General features: G+C 33.4%; 3 protein-coding genes across 5 annotated transcripts in view; 1 reads left to right on the forward strand and 2 right to left on the reverse strand.

Annotated features, from left to right (window-relative positions):
• Positions 1–752: 752 nt before the first annotated feature.
• LOC132704692 (centrosomal protein of 192 kDa-like) lies at positions 753–3,338 on the reverse strand. The gene has a single exon (XM_060674864.1). The coding sequence runs from the start codon at positions 3,234–3,236 to the stop codon at positions 804–806; it is 2,433 nt and encodes an 810-aa protein (XP_060530847.1). The 5' UTR covers positions 3,237–3,338; the 3' UTR covers positions 753–803.
• Positions 3,339–3,572: 234 nt separating this feature from the next.
• LOC132705674 (tRNA 2'-phosphotransferase 1-like) lies at positions 3,573–7,557 on the forward strand. Of its 2 annotated transcripts, none has more exons than XM_060676439.1 (4): positions 3,573–3,702; positions 3,757–4,011; positions 4,178–4,566; positions 4,676–4,778. In XM_060676439.1, the coding sequence occupies exons 1-3, from the start codon at positions 3,679–3,681 to the stop codon at positions 4,529–4,531; spliced, it is 633 nt and encodes a 210-aa protein (XP_060532422.1). In that variant the 5' UTR covers positions 3,573–3,678; the 3' UTR covers positions 4,532–4,566; positions 4,676–4,778. The 2 variants fall into 2 exon arrangements, with proteins under 2 accessions (XP_060532422.1, XP_060532421.1); XM_060676438.1 differs by lacking the exons at positions 3,573–3,702; positions 3,757–4,011 and adding exons at positions 4,896–5,099; positions 5,493–7,557 and having other exon boundaries at positions 4,385–4,566; positions 4,676–4,774.
• A 2,889-nt stretch (positions 7,558–10,446) lies between these two features.
• Positions 10,447–22,134, reverse strand: part of LOC132705675 (serine/threonine-protein kinase minibrain) — a 54,965-nt gene continuing 43,277 nt past the window's right edge. Inside the window, exons 3-10 of one of the 2 annotated variants that reach the window (XM_060676441.1) lie at positions 19,297–19,442; positions 18,344–18,534; positions 17,996–18,282; positions 16,529–16,785; positions 16,320–16,470; positions 16,038–16,263; positions 11,514–11,676; positions 11,298–11,452 (exon numbers count right to left, since the gene is read on the reverse strand). In XM_060676441.1, the coding sequence (XP_060532424.1) occupies positions 11,437–11,452; positions 11,514–11,676; positions 16,038–16,263; positions 16,320–16,470; positions 16,529–16,785; positions 17,996–18,282; positions 18,344–18,534; positions 19,297–19,442 (1,437 nt within the window). In that variant the 3' untranslated portion in view covers positions 11,298–11,436. Of the gene's footprint in view, positions 11,677–16,037; positions 16,264–16,319; positions 16,471–16,528; positions 16,786–17,995; positions 18,283–18,343; positions 18,535–19,296; positions 19,443–22,134 lie in introns of both variants that reach the window. The other variant, XM_060676440.1, reaches the window with a different exon arrangement.

Raw genomic sequence — 22,134 nt, forward strand, 5'->3', positions numbered from 1 at the left:
CTCCCAATATATCCAAAAACATGTTTTTATTCTAATAATGCAATAAAAGTTTTAAAATTTTATGTTTCATGAATAACTATTTAAACATTGAACTGAGGAGGCTTTTACTTAATGGAAATCCATTTATCAAAAAAAATCTGAACTTTTAGTTCTTATTTATTTTGAATTATTTATACATCTTTCAAACGTAAAAGTAATAATAATAGTAGATAAATTTTAATTTTTGGTAGGGTTGACCTGAAATACAACTTTGTTTCTTGAATTTTTGCATATCCCTAGAGCACAACCAGTTTAAAATGCGTCTCCCTCCGTGAGATTTATAGTATTTTGTTCCAAAAAGTGTATCTTTCAAACTATTTCTTTTAAAAGTATTAAGTATTTTCAGTATTTCTTAAACACCAACTTGGCCATAAAAAAGTACACCTTTTTACATTTTACTTTTTGATAGACCTAATCATTTTCGAAAAAATCGCTTATGATTGTGCATAAAATGCTGTGACTTTGTTCGTTATTTTCTGAAATTGAAACATTTCTGTAAAATAGAAAATGAACCGTATATCCAAAATACTTGTAAAACATTTGCGTTGCATTTTGAAAACACCCTGTATAAGATGCGTTATAACCAGATTGGAGAACTCGTCGGTGCGTTCGAAAGATTCATTTAGCAATAAGCTCAGAACAGAGCTTTTTTATGTTAAATGAAAGGCAGTCAATCAATATTAAATTTATTATTTTTAGAAAACCGTAAAAAATATAAAGTTAAAGACAATGTCCCAGTATCTGGGCCTAAGCCTATAGGAGTCTTAATTTACACCATGGATTTTAATATCTGCATCTAAAACTACATTTTCAACATTGATCGATACTTTAAAATGTTTTGTGGGCACATTATTTGTTGCTTTTATTTTAAATAATACAGTTTCACCAGGCAACATGGTCCCAGTAGTAGGAGTTAATTGCAATCCAACTGGTGTACAAGCTGCTTCAAAAGTTGCACTTTTTGTCATTTCTGAACTTAAATAGAGACAATCTTCACTTTTCATGGGTGGAGAGAGGAAAATAATGGGAGGTTCCAATTTGCAAGATACATGACTCATTGTGGTGTCATTAAGTAGCTGAGTACTCTCAGTACACAAGGTCTGAAAAAACGCAGAATCTTCTGGAAATTCCGCTACAAGTGTTTGATTTGGATCCTGTTCAACTGTCAAAATGAATTCATTTATATTGAATGTTGACAAAATGTCTTCAAGAGCAGATGGACTTTCTTTAAATTTATGTATATCTTTGGGAACTATTTCTCCCTTCACTTTTTCGACCAAAACTGAACTCAATGAATCAACAGGCAGTTTTCTTTCCACCCGTTTTCGATAAAGTCTTTTTAAGCGAGCTCTATTAACTTCTGAGCCAGATACAATTTCTAATCTGCCAATATCAGTTACAGGTAAAACACTTAATGATTGTTTCAATATTTTGCTGTCTTTAGCATTTGGTACGTAGGATACAACAATGTTTTTTTCTTCACTTGGGGTTAATACAAATATGCTCGGTTCCACTTTGAAATTAGAATTTGTTAAAAAATGTTTTCCGATAAATTTAATATACACAAACATAGGGAGATTTCCCGAATTTCTTATTCCAAATGTTTGATGCAAACTCAATTTATTTTCCATCCTGCCTAAAGATAACCAAAGTTTTCCAGTGTTGTCTTTAATGGAATTTTGAAATTCAATATTTGTGTAACCTCCATATCCAAACAATCTTATACATTGCTTCTTAGTTTGAATTAGATTTGAATCTAGAGGTGTAAAACATAACTCATCTATTGCTCCACCCACTTTTGTTGGTGTAAAAGAAATCATTATTTGCCTGGATTCATGCCCATGAAGTAAAAATTTGTAACCATTTGGGATTTCCGCATCTATTCTATTGTCCTTTCTAATCTTAAATTCATATGTTGATAAAAAGCACTGTAAACGTATAGTCTTAGAGGTTCTATTCCGTAATAAAAATTCCTTAGTTACATATCTGTCAACTTTAACACATCCCCATACAAGCTCACTCTTTGTACTCTCGATGGGGAGTTTACCATCAGGCAAGTTGGTAAGGGAGCTTGAACTTCTGCTAGGTAATCTCAATAAATGTAGTTCCTGATGTGCATCTTCTAGTGTTTTGTCGGTACATGGTGGCTTAATATTTTCTTTATTGGTTTCAAGAGCATTCAATGCTTCATTTTCAGAAAATGCACTTGTATAAGAAGAATTCTTACTGACTGGAAGGCTTACTGTTTCTTCTAATTTGTTATCCAAATTGGTAATAACATTTTCAGATTTATTTTTCATTTTATTTGACAAATAGTTTATGACTTTCATAGGTGAATCTTCCGTCTCTGCAAGAAGTTGTCTGATTGCACTAATACTCAGACTTTTAGTCTTAACCATGCCAGTATTTGAGTTGGTAGATAGATCATGGGATAAATCAACCAATGCACTAATCTTTGATGGCTTTTCAGGGCTAATGGCTTCCTGGATATATGATATGTTATCTGATTTTTGTTGAAAATATTCTCCAACAGATATAGAGGGTACTCCAACACTCTCACGAAACGATGAGTAATTCATACTGGCAGGAATATCATGTTTTCTTTTCCATGACATTTCATCTGCTAATAATTTAGAATTTGCTTCTTCTGCAGGCATAAACATTTCACTATCAGCTGTGATTTCACTTTCAATTTTTGTGGCAGATGAAAGTTTCTTAAATTCTTCAACTACACTATCTATACTAACATTTGACTCTAACATTTTAGTGAACTGGGCTATAGATTCCCGAAACTTGACAGAATCAGTTTTAAAGTCATTTATAACTGAAGAACGTGGAGTTGAGGTATTCTTGGGAGTTTGAATCAGGTCACTTTCATTAATGGTACTGTCATACTGAATTTGTGTATTAGTTTGTGTGTAAGCTAGATTTGGTCTCAATAGTGGTGATGGTATGGCACCAAATTTAGATGCTCGATACAATGAGCTACTCGCTAATTTCCTTTGATTTTCTAAATCGTGGCTTAGATTGATTTCAGATACTTCGTAAGCAAAGACTTCGCTGTTTGCCGAGGATTTGTCCACGAGTAATGTCTCCTCGTTTTTTACATAATTCTTTCTTATTTTTGGTCTATCAACTGTGGATGTTGCACTAATTCTAGCTCTAAGTTTAGGTGTACTTAAATTATTTGTTTCCATCACTCAGAACTCGTTAAAACAAAATATATAAATGGGAAATCCATAAAAGTGCTTTTAAAATACCGGTAAACTAAAATCAATGATTTTGAGATCTTTGATAATTTTGACATTGTTGAAGTTACTTCAAACAACATATTAAACCAACCAGTATTGTTGTTCTTTGGCAGGAATGGAAATTCATTGTTTAATTTAACATTATATTATGCTGGGTTGAATTAAAAATGATAAAATACCCCAAAGTACGTAGTGGAAGTTTTTTTACCATCGCATAAATAATCGTTACATGTAAATTAAGTATCAGTCGATGACCATTGCAACAGAAATTCGTTACGGTGGCGGCAATAGCGGAATGATCCAGGTAATGTTGCCTAACTTTTATTGATATTAAAGAAGACCAGAGATTGCATGAGAACATTGGGTTTAATGAAATGTTTTTATTTTTATGCAAATTGAAAATGATATGTCTGTAAGAATTCAGGTAGGACTTTAAATATATGTATTATAATATGACATTTTTTAGGAATCCAGTAGGGATACCTCTTTAAGCAAAGCCTTATCGTGGATTTTGCGACATAAGGCAGTCGAAAAAAATATTAAAATTAACGAAGAAGGATTTATTAGAGTTCAGGATTTTTTATCTCATAAAAAGTTCCGGGGCAAATACAACATTGATGATATTAAAAGGGTTGTTGCTACAAATGATAAACAGAGATTTACTTTGAGGACCTATAATGGAATTTTAGAAATTTGTGCTGACCAGGGTCATTCTTTAAATGTTAGTTGTTTGTTGTAAATGGATAAAACTTCGAAATTTTTGAGAAGCCAAAATGTTTGGCTTCAGTCAGGGCTATGAATTATTTTTGCAATATAGGAAACAGGCTTTATTTTTTTCGTGTTTTGTGAACATGTCGAAAAATGTAAAAATCAATATTTTTTTGCAGTTTATCAGAGCGTCACACTTAACCCCCATTACCAGTCCTCAGACTATTCAAGTTTTACATGGGACATATATTCAAAATTGGAAATTCATAAGAATACAGGGCCTTAGTCGTATGAGGAGAAATCATATACACTTTGCCAAAGGTTTACCTGGTGACAAACAAATCTTAAGTGGCATGAGGAGAAATTGTCAGATTGTTATTTATATTAATTTGGAGCTAGCTCTTCGTGATGGTCTAAAATTTTATTTGTCATTGAACAATGTTATTTTAAGTCCTGGGAATGAGGAAGGAATTATTGCACCAAAATATTTTTTGAAAGTGTGTGATTTGTCTGGCAATATTCTGCAAAATTAAAATGGCTCAAAAAAACTCCATAGTGTACCAAAAAGGTAAGTGTTTGCAAACTTTGTTTGTTTATTTTTTAGGAATCTTCAAGCAATTTTTCCGCAATTTTACTATCATACCGTTGAATAACCCAACTACTCTATTTAATTTTAGGAAAACGCAAAGCAGATAACATAAATGTTTTGAATAGGAGACCACCTTCCTCACCAGCCCAAAAAAATGATAACAAGGAACTTGGGATATTTGTTAGAGGTTTGTCATTAAGTAATGGCTAGAGTAGTTTCCTATCTGTTTAACTTAATTCATTTTTGTTAGTTTTTAATAATAATAATAATTATTATTATTCTATTATTGTATTCTTTTTTTTTAACAGGTTTTAGTCCAAATACAGCAGACAGTGATATTACAAAATATTTTTCTAAGTTTGGAAATGTGGTAAAGGCACACTTTGGACCAAACTTTGCCCTGTTGGACTTCACTGCATCTTCATCAGTGGAAAAAGTTATGGCAATAAGAAAACATGTTTTAAATGGTCGAAGACTGATCATAAAACACAAGAGGCCGAATTATAGAAATGGTGAGCTGCGTCTACAGTATGCTGAAATGAATATTTGGTCTTTAAAGAATTCTTTAATAATTGGTTAGAAAAAAAAGAAAATAAATTATTTTGTGTACACTTTTCTAATCTGCCTCCAAGCTTTAAACTATTAAATAGTTAAATCATCTGTTTTGTGAAGAAGCAAAAAAAACTTTAAAAGGCCATTATTAAATTAAATTTCAAAAACTGCCCTTATCCTGCTAAGGAAGTCAAGAAAACAATAGATTGCTCGCAGTAACGATTCAGCTGGAACTTTGATTTTTATATTTTTTTTTACAAAAACTGTAATTTTTTGCAAGATTCCTGCATATATCTGTATGTGACTTGCTTCCCTTAGGTTGTACTCCAAATTTACATTGCGAATTTTTTTAGTTCTTGAAGAAAACGCCAAGGAAGATAAAGAGACTTTCAATGACATAATCAAGAACCTGATGTACCCGAATGGTTTTGTTGATCAAAGTAAATTTTTAGTGGATAGGTTGCAATCAAACTTGGAATCCAACCTAAGAAGATACAGCCAAATATGTCAGGACTTTTACAATGTTTTGTGTTATAGGTTCCCAAATGTTGAGATTCACCCTTTCGGTTCGACAGTAACTGGTTTAGGATTTAATAACAGTGATATTGATGTATATATTGCCAACGTAAGACGTCCACATAATAGTGAAATTGAATGTCTTGATGAACTCAGGGCGGTTTTGTCTAAAACAAAAATATTTTTAAACATTATGCTAATTAGTGCGAAAATTCCAATCCTGCGGTGTTTCCATGCAAATACGAAAATAAAATGCGATATTAACATTAATAATTCGTTGGGGATCTGCAACACTAAGCTGATCCATTATTACATTCATTCTCATCCAAAGGTGAAAACTATGATGATAATTATTAAGTACTGGGCAAAACTACACAAGTTAACTGGTCAAAGTCATTTATTTACAAATTATGCACTGGCATTATTGTTTATATTCTTTTTGCAACAGAAGCCATACAATTTTCCGAACGTTTTTTCTTTGCAACAAAACGAAAGTACAAATATTATCGCTCATAATTATTGGAACGGCAATTTTACGCCTGATTATAGTTATAGTTTTGAGGAAATTACTAGATTACCGGAAAACGAATTATTGCAAGGTTTTTTCAAATTTTACGGAGATTTTTCCTACCAATCAAATGTTATAAGTCCATATTTGGGTATTATCTTGGATAGTAGTCAATTCAAGTCCATAATTAAGTTGCCCAAAACATTTACTCTTTATAGACAGTATCTTTCATTAGAATATGGCCCGTCCCTAAGGATCGACACACCTATATGCTTGCAAGATCCATTTGAGCACTGTAGCAACAACACGGTTATGATAACTGAATCTACATTATCGAAATTTGTATTGTTTTGCAGATTAGGTGAAAAAAATTGTGCAGAAAGGGAATGTGTATTGCATAAACTTCTCACTGAGGAGCCATCAAATTTCAAACCAAGTGAAAATGAGTTTTCCAATGACCATTTACAGTTTGCTCTCACCAAGCCAACAAATATTGCATACCTTCAATCTCCTTCAACAACAAATAAAACGGAAAATACTCGGTGGTTTGAGACAGTTACAAATTTTGTTGTCATAGCATTTAAGGATTTTCTAAGTTTCGAAGTTGTGGATGACATGGAAGGACCAGTGTCGAGTAAAATTGCAAAAAGTAAAGGACAATCGGATATTCACGATTCAAAAACAAAATATTTTACTTGTTGTGGAGCAACAAATTACTGGAAAAATCGTAAAAGTGAAGGTAAGCAACCCGATATCAAGAATTGCTCTACTTTATTTGAAAGGGAAGCAACCATAACCAAGCGTCTTAAAAATATTTACAAAAATATTCAACATCCTAGGGACACTATTAAATTTAAACTTATCTTAGTGGATAAAGATGGCGAGGCTTTAGTGATTTTAGAAAAAATATCTGCTTATAAAAAAAAATTCAAGTCTTTTTGTATGTTTATTAGGGCAAAATTACCCGAGTGGTTTGACCTATACCAAAAAGATTTAAATAAACTAACAAATGAAAACTGACTAAAACGAAAGTAGTTATCTAGTTTTAAACGTTGCTACTTGTGGGTGTTTATTATTACAAGTTGTACAGTATGGCTCAACTGTTAATTAAACATATTTTTGATAAGCTAAATAATTAAAAAGTGTCTTTACCGTATAATTCTAATAATTTACGCTAAAGGAACACAAGGTTAATGGCACAGTTTTGAAATCATATCAAACAATAAATCTTTTTCATTTATGGATGTCGCTGTAAATAGATGTTTTACATTTTGAATCCCTTTTAACAGTCATGTATTTGTAGGTGTATATATGTAAGTGGTTGGACTCTTTGGAGTGTTATTAATTTTTGCACGTTGTTAATTTTATATATATATATATATATATATATATATATATATATATATATATATATATATATATATATATATATATATATATATATATATATATATATATATATATATATATATATATATATATATATATATATATTTGTAATATATGAACTATATATTTATATTGAGTTTTTACGGAGAACAAATAAATTTAGATATGTAAGATATGGTACCACTTATTAACACACATTTTCTTAATACTTTATTAAGGCGGGTGGTTTACATGCTTTGTTAATTAGGTAGCTACAAAAATGTGAAGATAGGTCCGTCGCTGTTTGAAATTCATTAGAAATATTTCTCTTGCAAAGTCAATACAAAGACAAAAGTAAATAGGGTAGATGTTGCAAAGCATTTTGGTGGGCCAGTCATAGTGAGCTAGAAAGATTTCACATATGTCTTGGACCAGCAGCGACACCATCCTTAACACACATTTTAAATGGTGAATGAATAATCGCTTTACTTACCGATCCTGGGTATACGACAAAGGGAAAAAACAACAAACACATCTTTTGTAAATTTATTTAAGAGCAAGTAGGAATTCATAGATGACCGCATATGTAAAATTTACTTTATTATAATGTTCTACATTCTTTATCATAGCCATTTTCATATCTCTTGTTAAAAAAACAACAGTGAATGATTGCATATTATGAGGTAAAGAAAAAATAAATTAAGTGTATCCGTAAATTACAAATTACAGTCCTAGTGATTAAAGGGTATTTACAAAAGATCCAAAAACCGACTCCCAAAACTTATTTGTAAGATGCGAAAACAGTGTTTTGTCAGTCGGTTTTTGATGTCGATTTACGAACTTTATTGAACACATCGTCCACTATTTGTGGATTGTTTTGCTTTTGGCCCTGGTTATGTGGTTTTATTTGCGTTATATTTCTTTGTTTTGAAAAATTAAATTCTGAGGTATTTGGTTCACTATTGGAAAATTGCCTATAGGTACAACATAATACTGTTTCGCTAAGAATATTGACTATAGGTTTCATTTTATAATTTGTAGAAAAAAAGTATAGGATCGTGTCTGCCACAAAAAAAATCTGTACTTGTTTCTCTCATTGCTCAGTTTGCTGGGATAATATAGTCATATTTCGTTGTTCAAAGCAAATCAGTAGTTACTTATCCAATTTATGTGAAAACGCAAAACATTTCTAATTCAGTAAATTGATATGCCCTTTAAGTAGATGGTATAAATTTATAACGGTGAAAGCTTCAGCGAAACCAAACATTTTCTTAGGCAGACCATTATCTTATGGAAATAAACTGATGAATGAAAAGGAAAACCAGAGCCAACTGTTTTAGGATTGCCATTTTTTGTTATAACTTTAAGCTAAGAATAAATTTACATTTCTGCAAGAAACTTTGTGTAATTAATATCTCCGGTGCACTGGGAGATATTTCTTACCTACATTGTAATGGAACCTTTCGTTTTGGTGCTTTTCTAGTAAAAACTGCTCTGCCTCTACCAGTTGTTTCCTAACCCAAAGAGCCTAGTTTCGGTTAGTAAATAGTAATTACATTTTCAAAATAATTAAAAATCCCTTTTTATTTATATTTTGCATCCTTCGTGGGCGCACTTGATAATTGCACTATAACTAGGCTCGTCGTCAACAACTGAAGATTACTTGAGCAGTGAAAACGTACAAATAAACTGCTTAAACTCTGACCAAATCATACAAGTCCAAAATGTGTGAATTTTTGCAAACAAACATTACAAAATAATTTTGTTACGAATTAGATGCATGCCGCCAATCCTACGCTGCCGCTCACGGACATGAATCCGTCGACTGGCAGAAAGTCAGAAAAAATTATCACACACACGTTCCAATAGAATTAAACACACCTAGCACCCTGTGCATGACGCCCTCTACCAATAGAAGAACGAAAATCACACTATTTACCGCGGACAAACAGACGGCTAACAAAAACATGACAACCCCAAAATACGTACAGTCAACGTCGAAATAAAAACCAAAAAAAAAAAAAAATCAGGCAAAAACATGTATACAATATGTGGACCTATAATTACGCGTTATAGTTAAACACTAGTCGTAAATTACTTTTTCCTTAAATTTTCCAACCTATTGACCTAACGATTTTTTCCTTCCCTATTATTTTGTTTTATTATCACTCGCTCTCATTTCTTCTTATCGAAATTCAATATTTAACTTAAAACAGAGCAATTACGCGAGACGAACGAATTGCGCGTGCCGTTTAGAAACAACAGAGTCCTCGTGCGAACTCTCAGTTTGTTGTCGTCACACTACAGTCAATCATCCGTTCGCGGTAAACAAACGAAATTTATTTAGAAACCCTAACAGCGGTCAACAAATTAAATCGCAACATTTCTTTCATTTCGTCTATCGATTTCGAGATTTTATGAAATTTTTGAAGTATACGCAGTTGAACGGTTCATTTTTTCCGCCGAAAACGTAATTGGGTCGTGACGCAATTTTGAATGTCGCCGAAGCGAACTGTCTCCTCAACTCTTGTTGCTCTTAAATTAAAAAAAAAATGTATATATATAATTCTACACTCCATGAGCAGTGAAGAAGCAGGTCTTACACTTAATACCAATAACACATAATTGATAGTCAGCAGCGAAGCAAATATCCGGGAAAGATTATATGTTCGCAGTGAGAAAAGTCGAGAGAGTCAGTTAGAAAAAATACCTGGGTACCATGTTAAACTCTACTCGAGCACACTAGAACTTAAGATCAGATTGGCCCGATGCCATGTTTTTTCAATCCTTTATGGAAAGGAGTTGTGGACAACAAACAATGACGACTTAAAAAGACTCCAGGCTTTTAAAATGTGTTTGATAAGTTTCTTTTACGGAGAGAGTAACAAACGCAGAGATATTAACGGATAAAATAACAGAAACAGTGGAGACCGTAAAGGCAGGGAAGCTTGCTTGCCTGAACCACGTTATGCGCGGAAAAAGGTACCACATGCTAACGCTAATAATACAGGGAAAAATACAAAGCAAGAGAAGCGTGGAGAGAAGGCGCACTTTACGGCTGAAAAACTTAAGATAATGGTACCGCTGTACATGAATAGAAGTGAGAGTCACCATGATGATAGCCAACCTTCTTAGAGACGGCAAATAAAGAAGAACAACCTTTCATGTACCCCGAAATATTCCCACCGCTAAGATCGAGTTGTTAAATACCGCTTGCCGAAGGTGGATTCTTTCAAAGATTTGTGGAAAAAATGGTTTCTAAATTATGAGATCTTTTAGAAAACAAAATCATTTCAATGCGAATTTCAAGTCAAAAAAATGAACGTAATAAAATAAAAGTTTTACGGGTTTGAACGAAAATGTTGAATTCGCTATTTTACAAATTGTGAAGGAGTTAAATAAAAAAAATTATGAGATATCCATATCATTAGGCGTAAAAATCTGCGCTTTCGGATTACCTTTTCCGAGATCCCCATGCAGTGCCCATCTTAGCCAAATTTGCCAATATGTAAGTACTCGGCACAATTTTATATAGAGACCGCAGTCGACTCCAACGACAACCAAAATTATTGCGCACAATATAATTTAAAAATACAATTCAACACTAAATGTTTTAGTGGTCAACCACTGTCTTCCGTTAAAGTTCAATTTGCAATACTTCAACAACTTCCGTATTATTTACCGTTCGCGTCACTATCGAATCAGTGTTCGAACCGTTTAATGTATTGCCATGGGACTCTGTTGCAAGCACACTCCCACCATCGGACTGCTGTCATCTCGGTTGCTGCCACCTTCCTGCTGTTGCTTTCCTCGTCCGGTCTGTTGGGGCACGACCTGGACTCCTTGGCCGCTATGCTTATTTGAATGCATTATCATGGGCATCGGATGACCCATTCCGTCCAACATCATGTAGGGCGGACACTGCAGCGAAGACGGACCGTGGTTCATTACGGGGGCTTGTTGCGGTGGTTGGTGGTGATACCTTTGAGATACTTGCTGAGGGCCGCCCCTATGAGAATGATGCTGCTGCTGGGACCTGCCAGAAGAGGGCGACGAATCGCACTCCATGGCCATGTAGGCCGATGGGGCTTGTTGATAAGGGTGGCCCGGTAGCAGTTCTCTGGAACGACTGACTAAATTTAACCCTGTAATATAAAAAAAAAAATTGTAATATAAAGTAACTGCCATTAAACCGATAAAAATCAATGTAGCCACCGTCGAAGGAGCGAAACAGATGATTTATAATATATTGCACATTTAAAACAAACCAGGAAAGTGTCTTAAAGTAAACTAGTCTAGTAATATAATATAACAAAGAACAAGCCATGACAAAACCCAAAATGTATAAAGAAATTACTGGCGACGAAGCGAAATTATTTTTTCAATCATACGCCACAGTATTTAATAAAAACCTGTTTTGTATATGTTACAGGCAAATATTTGAAAAACTACCCATTCTTGACCTTATTCAAGCGCAGTTTAGTTTTTATTGCTTGGTAAGATTAAATTAGCAAATTTAGTTTTTCAGTTTCCATCTATAAGACTTATTCTTTTTTAAAAAAATTTTTTGAACATTCTATATTAATTTAAAAAAAAAACAGGACAAACCATTCCAAAACACATAACACAGATTTTCTGGTGGTCATCCAGGTTACATTTTTATTAAATTATTAGTAGAAAAACCAAGTTGCAACGGACATCATATCTCCATAATTATACAAGATATGGTGTTTGTAATTAAACAAAATTAACGGTAAGTTTTGTGCATATCCCGCTTCATCTCCTGTATTTTCCCATATAGTTTGATCGAAGATAAAGAGGCCGCCCTATAACATGCCATGCCATTGTTGTATAAAATTGAACACTGTGTAATAAGCCTTTAAATTGTGAAGGGAAGAATGAATGTTCATCGTCAAAACCGTTCAATCGAGGATATTCCATTGGCTCTCGATAATTGAGTTAATTAAGCCCGAATGCCAAAATACATGCGCCCTATCAAATTCCCAATTACGTCCTTTGTTTTTGAAAGCGCGTTAGATCATCACATTCGATTTAAAGCGCAAAGTTGTTCCTCAGTTTCGATAATGGGAATATTGTTGAATATTTTTTAAAATTTGAAGTCAAAAAATTTTTTGTAGTTTTCCAACGGAAACGTCACGCAAATATATATGATATATAGTTTAACAGAAGTTACGTTCACCTAGTTTCTGGAAGCGCAATATGGCCAATCTTCCTAAACCCAGAAAAAGTCAAATATCTAATCGAATTTTAGGTAGAACAACTTTCTTTGATACTTCCAACAATAAGTCCCTGAAATACATGGCTAAATAAAAAAGAATTATCTTACTCCAACGAAACAGATGGTTTGGTTTGTCTGTGAATTAAAAATGTGGTGAATAGCAGCAACACAGAAAGAAACGTTGCAACAATTGCCAATATGGATGAACCATCTAATTTTCAGTTCTCATTTTTTCAAGAAGAATTCTTTAAATGTTTTTTTTTTTTGCATAAAACCACTATAAAGCCTGAGTTAAAGGTAACTTAGTTTGCTACTAATGGGTTGCTACAGCCAGCCAGTAAACTTATTAAAGGATAGTCATAAAAGTTGAATTAGTTGAAAGATCTTGCACTCATTAAACATTTCCAATTTTACTACAGATAAATATAATTGTTTAATTAAGATTAATACAGTGCCTTGAACTAGTCCTTTGTTATAAAAACATGCAGATATGACAAAAAACAGTAAAATATAAATAGGGGTAGGATAAGTTAGTACCTGTATTAATAAGAGCGGTTTATTCACAACCGTATCACTATGTTAGTCATTGATGGTTCCCTGAAAAGTCTACAAGAAAAATCACAATTAATTATAAGACTAAACTATTATATCAGACAAGAAAATGGTATTATGAATCATAGAATCGACAAACTTACCAAACATGGACAAAACGAAATTATTAGGACACACTTGCTTTTGGTTTAGCAACATAACATGATTGATTTCGTGTGTATAAAATATAAGTATGCACATTACAACATAGGAGATAATATATTGAAATTGTGGAAGAACTAAAGAACCGGAAACGTAAGTGTATAAAATGAAGCTGACATTACAGTGACACTATTCCACATCTGATCTGTGCAAAATTCGTTATTTCAGAGTACAAAAAATTTATTTTTAATTATTATTTTGTCAGGAGAACCCAAAAATACTATTAAACAGGGTGTTTCAAAACAAATGCGAACTTACCAGGGTACAACCTTGTTTAAAATAAAGAACAGTTATAAATGTTAAGTCAACAGCCAAACATCAGGGAAACATCGTGCTATAAATATGGTGGAAAAAGAAGGTTTTTATTTTTTTTCTTAAAAACGAAAATAGAACAATAAAATATTACTATATTATATACTATATTATTTTCATAAAAACACACTTTCTGCATATTTTTTTACTTAAAAAAAAACTACCATTCTTCTTAACAAAATTTGAAGAAAAACTTACGCAACCAATTATTAATAATTTATAATAAAATTAATAGTTAATTAATTTATTAATAACATTATTGTTTTCTTTGGAAACTCTAAGTTTTATGAAAAAATTGCGGGACACTTAACAGTTTCTAAGAAGTAATTGCGTCCACTCGTTTTAAAGAAATAAAATATGCAGAAAGTGTGTTTTAATAACAGTATTACTTCCGTAATATTTTATTGTTTTATCTCTTTTCGTTTTTAAGATAAAATAAAAACATTACTTTTTTGCATTATTTGTAACGCGATATATAGATATAGAACATTGTTCTAAAGACATTCATCATCCAATGGAAAATATACAGACTAATAGCAGTCATATACCATATATAAAGCATTTTTTCTTATTAAAAAATAATTTAATAGAAAAATCAAATTTGATTGTAAATTTCACAAATTGCGCCACATTACTTTGATTTTCAAATAAACTAAAAAATAAATTAAACCAACAAATGGAAACAGATTTTTTTTACACATTACACATTCTCCCAATCTTTATCCCCAGGGACAAAGGACAGATAAAATTTGAGAGAGTAAGGGGGATCTTTTAATATTGTTTTTTTTTTTTGGTTGTTCGTCACAAATTGAAAATCCCGATTGCGCTATTACCATTTAAGGGAAAGTTAGTAAAAAGTTTTGGTGGTAAATGTAACAAATTTTATTTTTGCAGATTTAGAACAGTCTTTACGTAATATCCTATATCTTAAAAACAAAAAAGTTGTGCATTCTTGTTTTTGAGAACTTTTTAGGGGTTAAAATATTGAATTTTAATTTAGGAACATCTTCTACATAATGAACACGAATAACAGGTTTATGAACTAAAAAATAATAACAAAAAAAATCGTAAATTTACGAAAAAGATTCCTCCATTAAAAATATTTTTGATTTTATGCCAAAGGGATATGCAACAATGCTCAGAATTTAAAGTTTTTGTTGGTTTAGTTTCGGTATGCCTTAATAACATAGAATAAAATTTTCTGCTTGAAAGCCAAGAATGTGATTTAAAACGCTCCTCTGCAGCTTATTTTTTGGGTGATAGTGTAGTTCGGGTAACGATATACCGTTTTTACAACCTTTCATGGTTTTGACTTCGGAATGAGTTAAAGACCCGCATTTTGTAAAGTGGAAGGGACCATTCTTTTCAGCACGTGTACCATAAGCCAGGACCGTATTTAAGATGTTAGCCGACAAGGACTGTGCCGTGGGGACGGTTGTATTTCAAGAGTAGGGAAATTTTCTTTGATTAAACTTTTATATTAATTCATATTCGTGTGCTTTTTATAAATCAGAAAATGATATGTATTTTGAAAATTCCTACACTAAGAAGCAGTAATTGGAAGTTCTTAAGAATCACTGCAATTTTAACCTGATGGAAAACCCAATTTAATAAGAAACAACGCCTCGCCGAAATTTAGTTCTGGGGCAATAGGATTAATTAGAAGTGAAGTAGAAAAAATATCTGCTTCTAGTTGGAAAAATGTGTAGAATATGTCATTGAAGAAGAAAATGCTTACTAGTGACAGTATTAATTATTAATGTGGGGGACAAGTCCGGTGACGATAGTGATTATTTTGATGAAGAATAACATGTTAATAAATATTCTAACATTGTTTTACTCCTTCATTTATATTTATAATAAACATTATAAAGTAAGAATGGATTTTTTACTGCATGGATTAATAATAATCGAGGAATCTCATCGATGAAACTCTATACAAATCCGACCGCTTTCAGCATTTATATGCACGAAGTACCGATGTACGGTTCTGGAACGTCATTCTGGAATTGCAAACCTATTTATTGAGGGTTACAATGAGAAACCCAAGCCAGGTAGGCCTGCAGTTAGACCTTCATAAAAATTTACCAAAGATAAATACCGGATTATGTAGTACAAACGGTATATCGTCTGCGAACTATAACGAATAATCTACATCGCCGATGTGTAAAAGTAATGAAGAGATTAAAAATATCTGCTTACCGTGCTGACTGTTAGCTCCGCTGTTTGTCATACCGCTCGAAGACAAGTCTAGGGAGGCCACCACGGGGCTGCTACTTGTGCTGTTGCTGGAATTACAGGCGACTGCCTGCGCAGCAGCGGTATTGGTGCTTTCGTCCGAAGTCCGCTTGAAAAAACTATGCTGCAACGCGTAGTAAGGGGTGATTCGGGTTTTGGGGTCGTAATCGAGCATACGTAAAATTAGGTCCTGCGAATAAAAGTCGTTGACGCGAAAAATTGTTATTTCCTTGATGAATGACGTACTTTAAATTTGAGGTAATCTGACATCGAGTGTCCGGGTTCGCCAGCTCTTCGACTGCCCGGGCCGCCATTTTCCACACCCAAAATATCGTGTAAACGGCGAGTGCCCGGAGCCTTATATTTCTTACCGTCTTTCGTTTTCTTCAAAATGTACCTACGATTATTTAATATTATTAATTATGGTTACTTTGTTACTTGAATGGGCGACTTACTTTCGATCGCCGGGAACCTTTTCGAAATATTTTCTCGTTTTGCTAGCCTGATCCAGCAATTGTTTCGAAGGGAGTCCCAAAACTTCGATAATTTTGTTCATCTGGTCAACTTCATTCGCGCCGCTGAACAGAGGCTCGCCAGTATGCATCTCAACGAGTATACATCCCAACGACCACATGTCAATCGCTAGGTCATAAGAAATACCTAACAAAACCTCAGGTGATCGATAAAATCTCGATTGAATGTACTGATATATCTGGAAGAAACAAAGAAAAAAGGGAAACAATAAGTGAGAAATTAGAAACTTGAACGTTACGAGATGCGCACTTAACCCATTCATTGATAATAAATAAATAATAAACGCACCAAGAAATTTAGCTAAAAAATCTGGTTGCTGAACAGAAATTGTATTTTATTTATTGATTTATAAACAATACGACATAAACTTGGGCACAGAAAAGCACATGGGGTAACGGACAAAAAAATTTCATAACTATTTTGTAAAAATTTGGGCTGAATTTCGTTCGATAGATAGATAGACAGAAAATGACTTGCAGTGATTGAAGCTGCATTGTATTGTATTGCATTTGTAGAGCAAAAAAATCACCACCACCATATTCCAAGAATGATCCGATGATGGTTGCATTTGCTTCTTAACAATTCTTTTGAGATTTCATCTGGCCCAAATGCGACATTTTCTCGACTAAAGATAAATATGATATTTTTTTAAACTTTTTCCCAGTTGTGGTCGGTAAGCTTTAAGAATATGCAGTAGTAGTACGGCGAGGGTATCTTAAGTAAACACACTTTTCGGATCAAATTCTGAATGAAAAATGCAAACCGTAGCTGCCAAATCTCCATTTTTAATAAATTCAGCTAGCCCTGCTGTGTTTATTTTAAGTTAGCAACCTGGCATAAATAGTACACAATTCAAATCTTGCATACATTTTTGGGAAACCTCTTTATTTTATAAATAAGAATATAAAATCAATCAAAAATTTCCAGGTTTGTAAGAAAACGCCAATCTCTTCAAAACTACTTTCTGAAATGGGCAAGTTAAATAATAAGGTGTCCCAAAACCGATCTACGCATCAAGGAGGGAAAACACATCCTGGCAATTTGGGATACTATTCAAAATTTATTTCCAATATATTGTCGTTCAGTTCTTGTGCTTCTGAATTGTTACACATGTTTTTGATCGTAATCTCTTCTATGCAAACTCTCAATGAAAGAGGTACTCTACTTCCTCAAGAGTGCAGAGCTAGGGGAGGGAGTGAAGGCGTGCGGGCATAATGGATCGAAAGGTTTGAATGCAGCGCCTTGGCCATAAAGGACAGGGAGCCACCGCAGATAGAATAGGAAATGACTTATTACTTTGTTTTTGACAAATATCGGATTCCAAATTATACAAAAAAAAGCAGTTTATTCGGACAAAACCAAAAAAAATTATTTACCTTCAGACTTACCCTTTGTCCCAGCTGGCAGGAGCTTCCAAAGTCGACTATTTTTATTGCAGACCGTTTAGGATTGCACAGGAGAATATTCTCAGGTTTCAGATCGCAGTGAATTATACTGAGTTCTGGAGTTGAGAGGAACAGCAGAGCAGTGCAGAGTTGCTGTGCAAACTTTCTCGTCAGATTTAAAGACACCCCGCGGAAATTCGTATTCCGCAACAGATCATAGAGGTTATACGATAACAGCTCAAACACTAAGCAAAGGTGATTTCGCCACATAAAATGTCTTTTTAATTTTACTGCAACAGAACAAAAACAAATTTATTTCGTCGTTGATTAATCAAATGGACGACAAATTACCTATATAATACTTGTTTTCAGCGTCGGCTTTGTTCATCATCTCGAGCAGCTTAACCTCGATTTGGGCTTGATTAAGAAAAGGCTTCTTGTTCTTAATTATTTTGACCGCTACATTGCACTTGTCCAAGTGGTCGTAGGCCTTTACCACCTGTCCAAATGATCCCTTACCAATCAATGAGTCAATTTCATATCTGCGAATAATGACGTTTATTAATTGTTTGGTACAGTTTTAATTAGCAAGAACCCAATTCAAAATTTATTCATACATCATCATCATTCATACAAAATTTGTAGAATACAATATTTCCCTATAAATATATCGGGATATAATGGTTTATCCGGTAATTCTTAATGTGTTCAGAATTTGAATTAAAATTTTCAGTTAATTAGTTCCCAATTTATTGCAAAAATTGCAATTCTCCCCTTACAAATTTTAAGATTTATTTTTCACTACTCGATTACTCTATTAAATTAGTATTTTTGATAATTTTAATAATAAGCTTCTAGTAAAAAATGTAAATACATGTAGCAGGAGCATTATTACAATTTTGAAATAACAACTTGAGAACGGATTGAAACTTTCCTTCTCAAAATATCCACTTTTTATCATCTAAAACTTTTTTTTTAAACTCTATCTGTAATGGTAGGTGGGTCGCTAAAAACTGGACTTCATAATATATAAATAATAACTAAACTCTCTTAATTCCTACTTTTTCTGTGGCCCTACTGTAAGAAACCTTTACAATCAATAAAACGAGTCTATTAATGACGACAACAGGAAAACCTTTTCGAAATTTACAAAATGTTCGTCATTTGCATTTGAGGTTAATAGATATTTTACTTTTTTTGCACAATACTTTCTGCGCTTTTGATTGCAGCATCCTGTTTTTTGGTTTTATTGATTATAATTACTATTGTTTTCGAACGGTCTTTTGTTTCGTGAATGGAATTACCTGTCGAGGAACTTTTCACCGGTCTTTATAATATAGTCGTGGTTGTCATCGTCGTAGCCATCGTTGTAAATCTTGCGCTCTTTTTTATGAGAACTGTCATCGCCTTGGATTTGAGCTGCCCGTCGTTTTTTTTTCGCATAGTATACCTATAACAATTTCAAATTTTCATAAAGTTACAAAGTTGGACTGAATAATATTATAAGCTTGGCGTATATATAAACATGCTTTCGAGTGAACATTTTCGACGAACAATTAAAAATATCGAATTTAGAGAATCAAGAATGAATTGAGTCATAAAGTACGACACACCCACGCGAAAACCCACTCCTGATCAAAGAAATGAAAACCGAGGGCGGAAAGATAAAATTAAATCGATCGCACCAAGCCAAAGGTCTAAAGGGGGTAAAAACATTTTAATTAACTTGGAAACAACTAACCAACCTTCATGTTATGTTAGTTTCTATGGTTTCTATGAAGTTTTTTCTTTAATTTGGGTCAATATCATTATCTACATATTTAGTAATTCAAAACTTTTGCAGGTTTTCAATTATAATTTCTTTTATTATTAAATCGACCAGAGAAAAAAAAACCACACCTGAAAATTCCGGCAGTGGGCAGCATGTTGTAAAATTGCTAGCCATCAAAATTCCGGAAATATTTTTTTGCTCCCCAAAAAACTTAAGTGCGACAATTTAACCTTTAAACGGGATCCGTCTAATCGAGCGTTCCAATTTTTCGTTTGCAGCCAGTGTGCGAGGAGTTCCAATATGGCGTTGGGTCACGAGTTCCCGATGTGTCGGCTGTCGCCCGCTACCGTCACTTCTTGTCCGCCATAACTTTTCTAGCAGCCAGTGTTCGTGTTATGCATTCCAAATCAGGCAATATTTAAGGCGTTATATGTCGCTATTGCCTTATTGCCCCCGGGTTGCAGTTTAGGGGAAGCGACTTTTCTTTCGATTAATATTTCTAACCAGCCCCGTTTTACAGAAGTTAATTTTACCTACCTACATTGTCATTAGCTGCTAATGAACCTCACTGCCGACGATGTTTTTTTCTATCAAGAACTTTTAAGCTTTTCCATCTAACGATTCGTTTACAAGGTTTTAAACTGAAAAGTTACGATCCCTTTTTTTACCTCCAATGTTATGGTATATCGCAATGTTGTTCGTTAAATTCAAACAACTATAATATTTTATTAAAATAGCGATTTTTAATTTCAACATTTTGACGGGGTAAAAAATCTATAATAGCTAAACGTGTTTAACGTAGGATCTATTATTTTATGATAAAGGTGAGTTCAAATTTCACTCTATTCTATTAGGATGGATCTCGGACAAGATTCGCTTCAAATTTGCGTAACTGCGGTCCCGATAACATTCCCTTAAAAAAATAGAGTAGTGATATACTATGGTTCGTTCGGGAACATGCCAGATAAATTTTAGATTTTTGGTTAATTTTTTTAAAGAATAAAAGAATATTTAAGAGAAACTGTTTACACCGTAACGCCGTTTAAACTAACCTAAACTAATCAAAATTATTCGGTTTCATATATATTTTTAATATCGAAAACTAGTATTACTGCAACCACATGTAAGGACTATTCACAAACATCTCAATCACACGACGCTAAAAGGTTTGACGAATATGATTTAGATTATTAGTAAATGGAGTAAAACAGATGAGAGGCCAGTTCCGAAGCCAGAGGCGGAAAATTCCTAGTCGCAAGTTTCTCGTTTTGTACCTTTATCGCGACAAGAACGCAAACAATAGAACAACCACAACGAAACTTATAAAGTTAAACATTGTCTGTTCGCATACAACAAACTAAATACAATGGTGATGCTGACCAAATAAAATACGTCACGTATTATACAGTAAGTAACTTATGTGTTGCTTCCAAATTCCTAAGTTTTTAATTTTTCATATCTACTCCTTTTGCAATAGAAAAGTGTAGCAACATGTAGCATGTGATATTTTTTTTAATATTGCAGAAAATTAAGATTAAGACTGCGAATTTCTTTCAACGACTATGCCATTTTGCAAATTGCAAATTTTTATATTGTCATAGATTCAACAAATACGAATCAATTCAGTTTCAATATGCCATGTAAAATTTGAACAGTATGTTATGCATGTACGAATTGGATCCGATCCTATGTATAACGAGCAGAACAATCTCCCATGCAGTATCTTCTTCTTTAGACCACATTTTAGGATCTATCTTTGTCTCTTGCGGTGTTCATGAGCTCTCCTAGGGTCTTCAAATCCGCTTTCTACCCATTCCCCTCCTGCCTTCTATCTTTACCCTGGGGCATGGACCCAAACAATTCTCTCTCTTTCTGCATGCTATTGAGTACTTCTTCATTGGTTACTCTAATGGTCCAGGGTATTTTTAAGAGACGTCTGTATGTCCACATTTCAAAGGCTTTTCTATTCTATTCATACTGCTGGTATTTATGATGCACACTTCTATGCCTTAGAGCAAGACAGACCCCCCATAGCATTTTGCGTAGCGCAAATGCAGCTGGATATCTCTGCAGCTCAGTACGTGTCTAAACTTAATAAAATGTTGCACGTGCTTTTTCTACTCTTGTTCTAATTTCCCTTTCAGGGTTCCAGTCTGAATGCAGCCAACATCCAAGATATTGATATTTTTCGAACCGTTCTAGGATTTGGTTTTCTATGCTGTTGTTGCGCTAGCATATATTTGTTTGTCTCAGCTAATGATTATGAATTTAGTTTTCTTGGAATTGATGATCAGGCCATATCGCTTGCCGTCTCTAACGATCTTGGAAATCGGAAGTGTAATTTGTCGAAAGCCGCGGAGAATTCCGCAAT

This window comes from Cylas formicarius, unplaced genomic scaffold (genome assembly GCF_029955315.1).
Source record: "Cylas formicarius isolate icCylForm1 unplaced genomic scaffold, icCylForm1.1 PGA_scaffold_7__23_contigs__length_41026272, whole genome shotgun sequence".
In the NCBI taxonomy this organism is placed as follows: domain Eukaryota; kingdom Metazoa; phylum Arthropoda; class Insecta; order Coleoptera; family Brentidae; genus Cylas; species Cylas formicarius.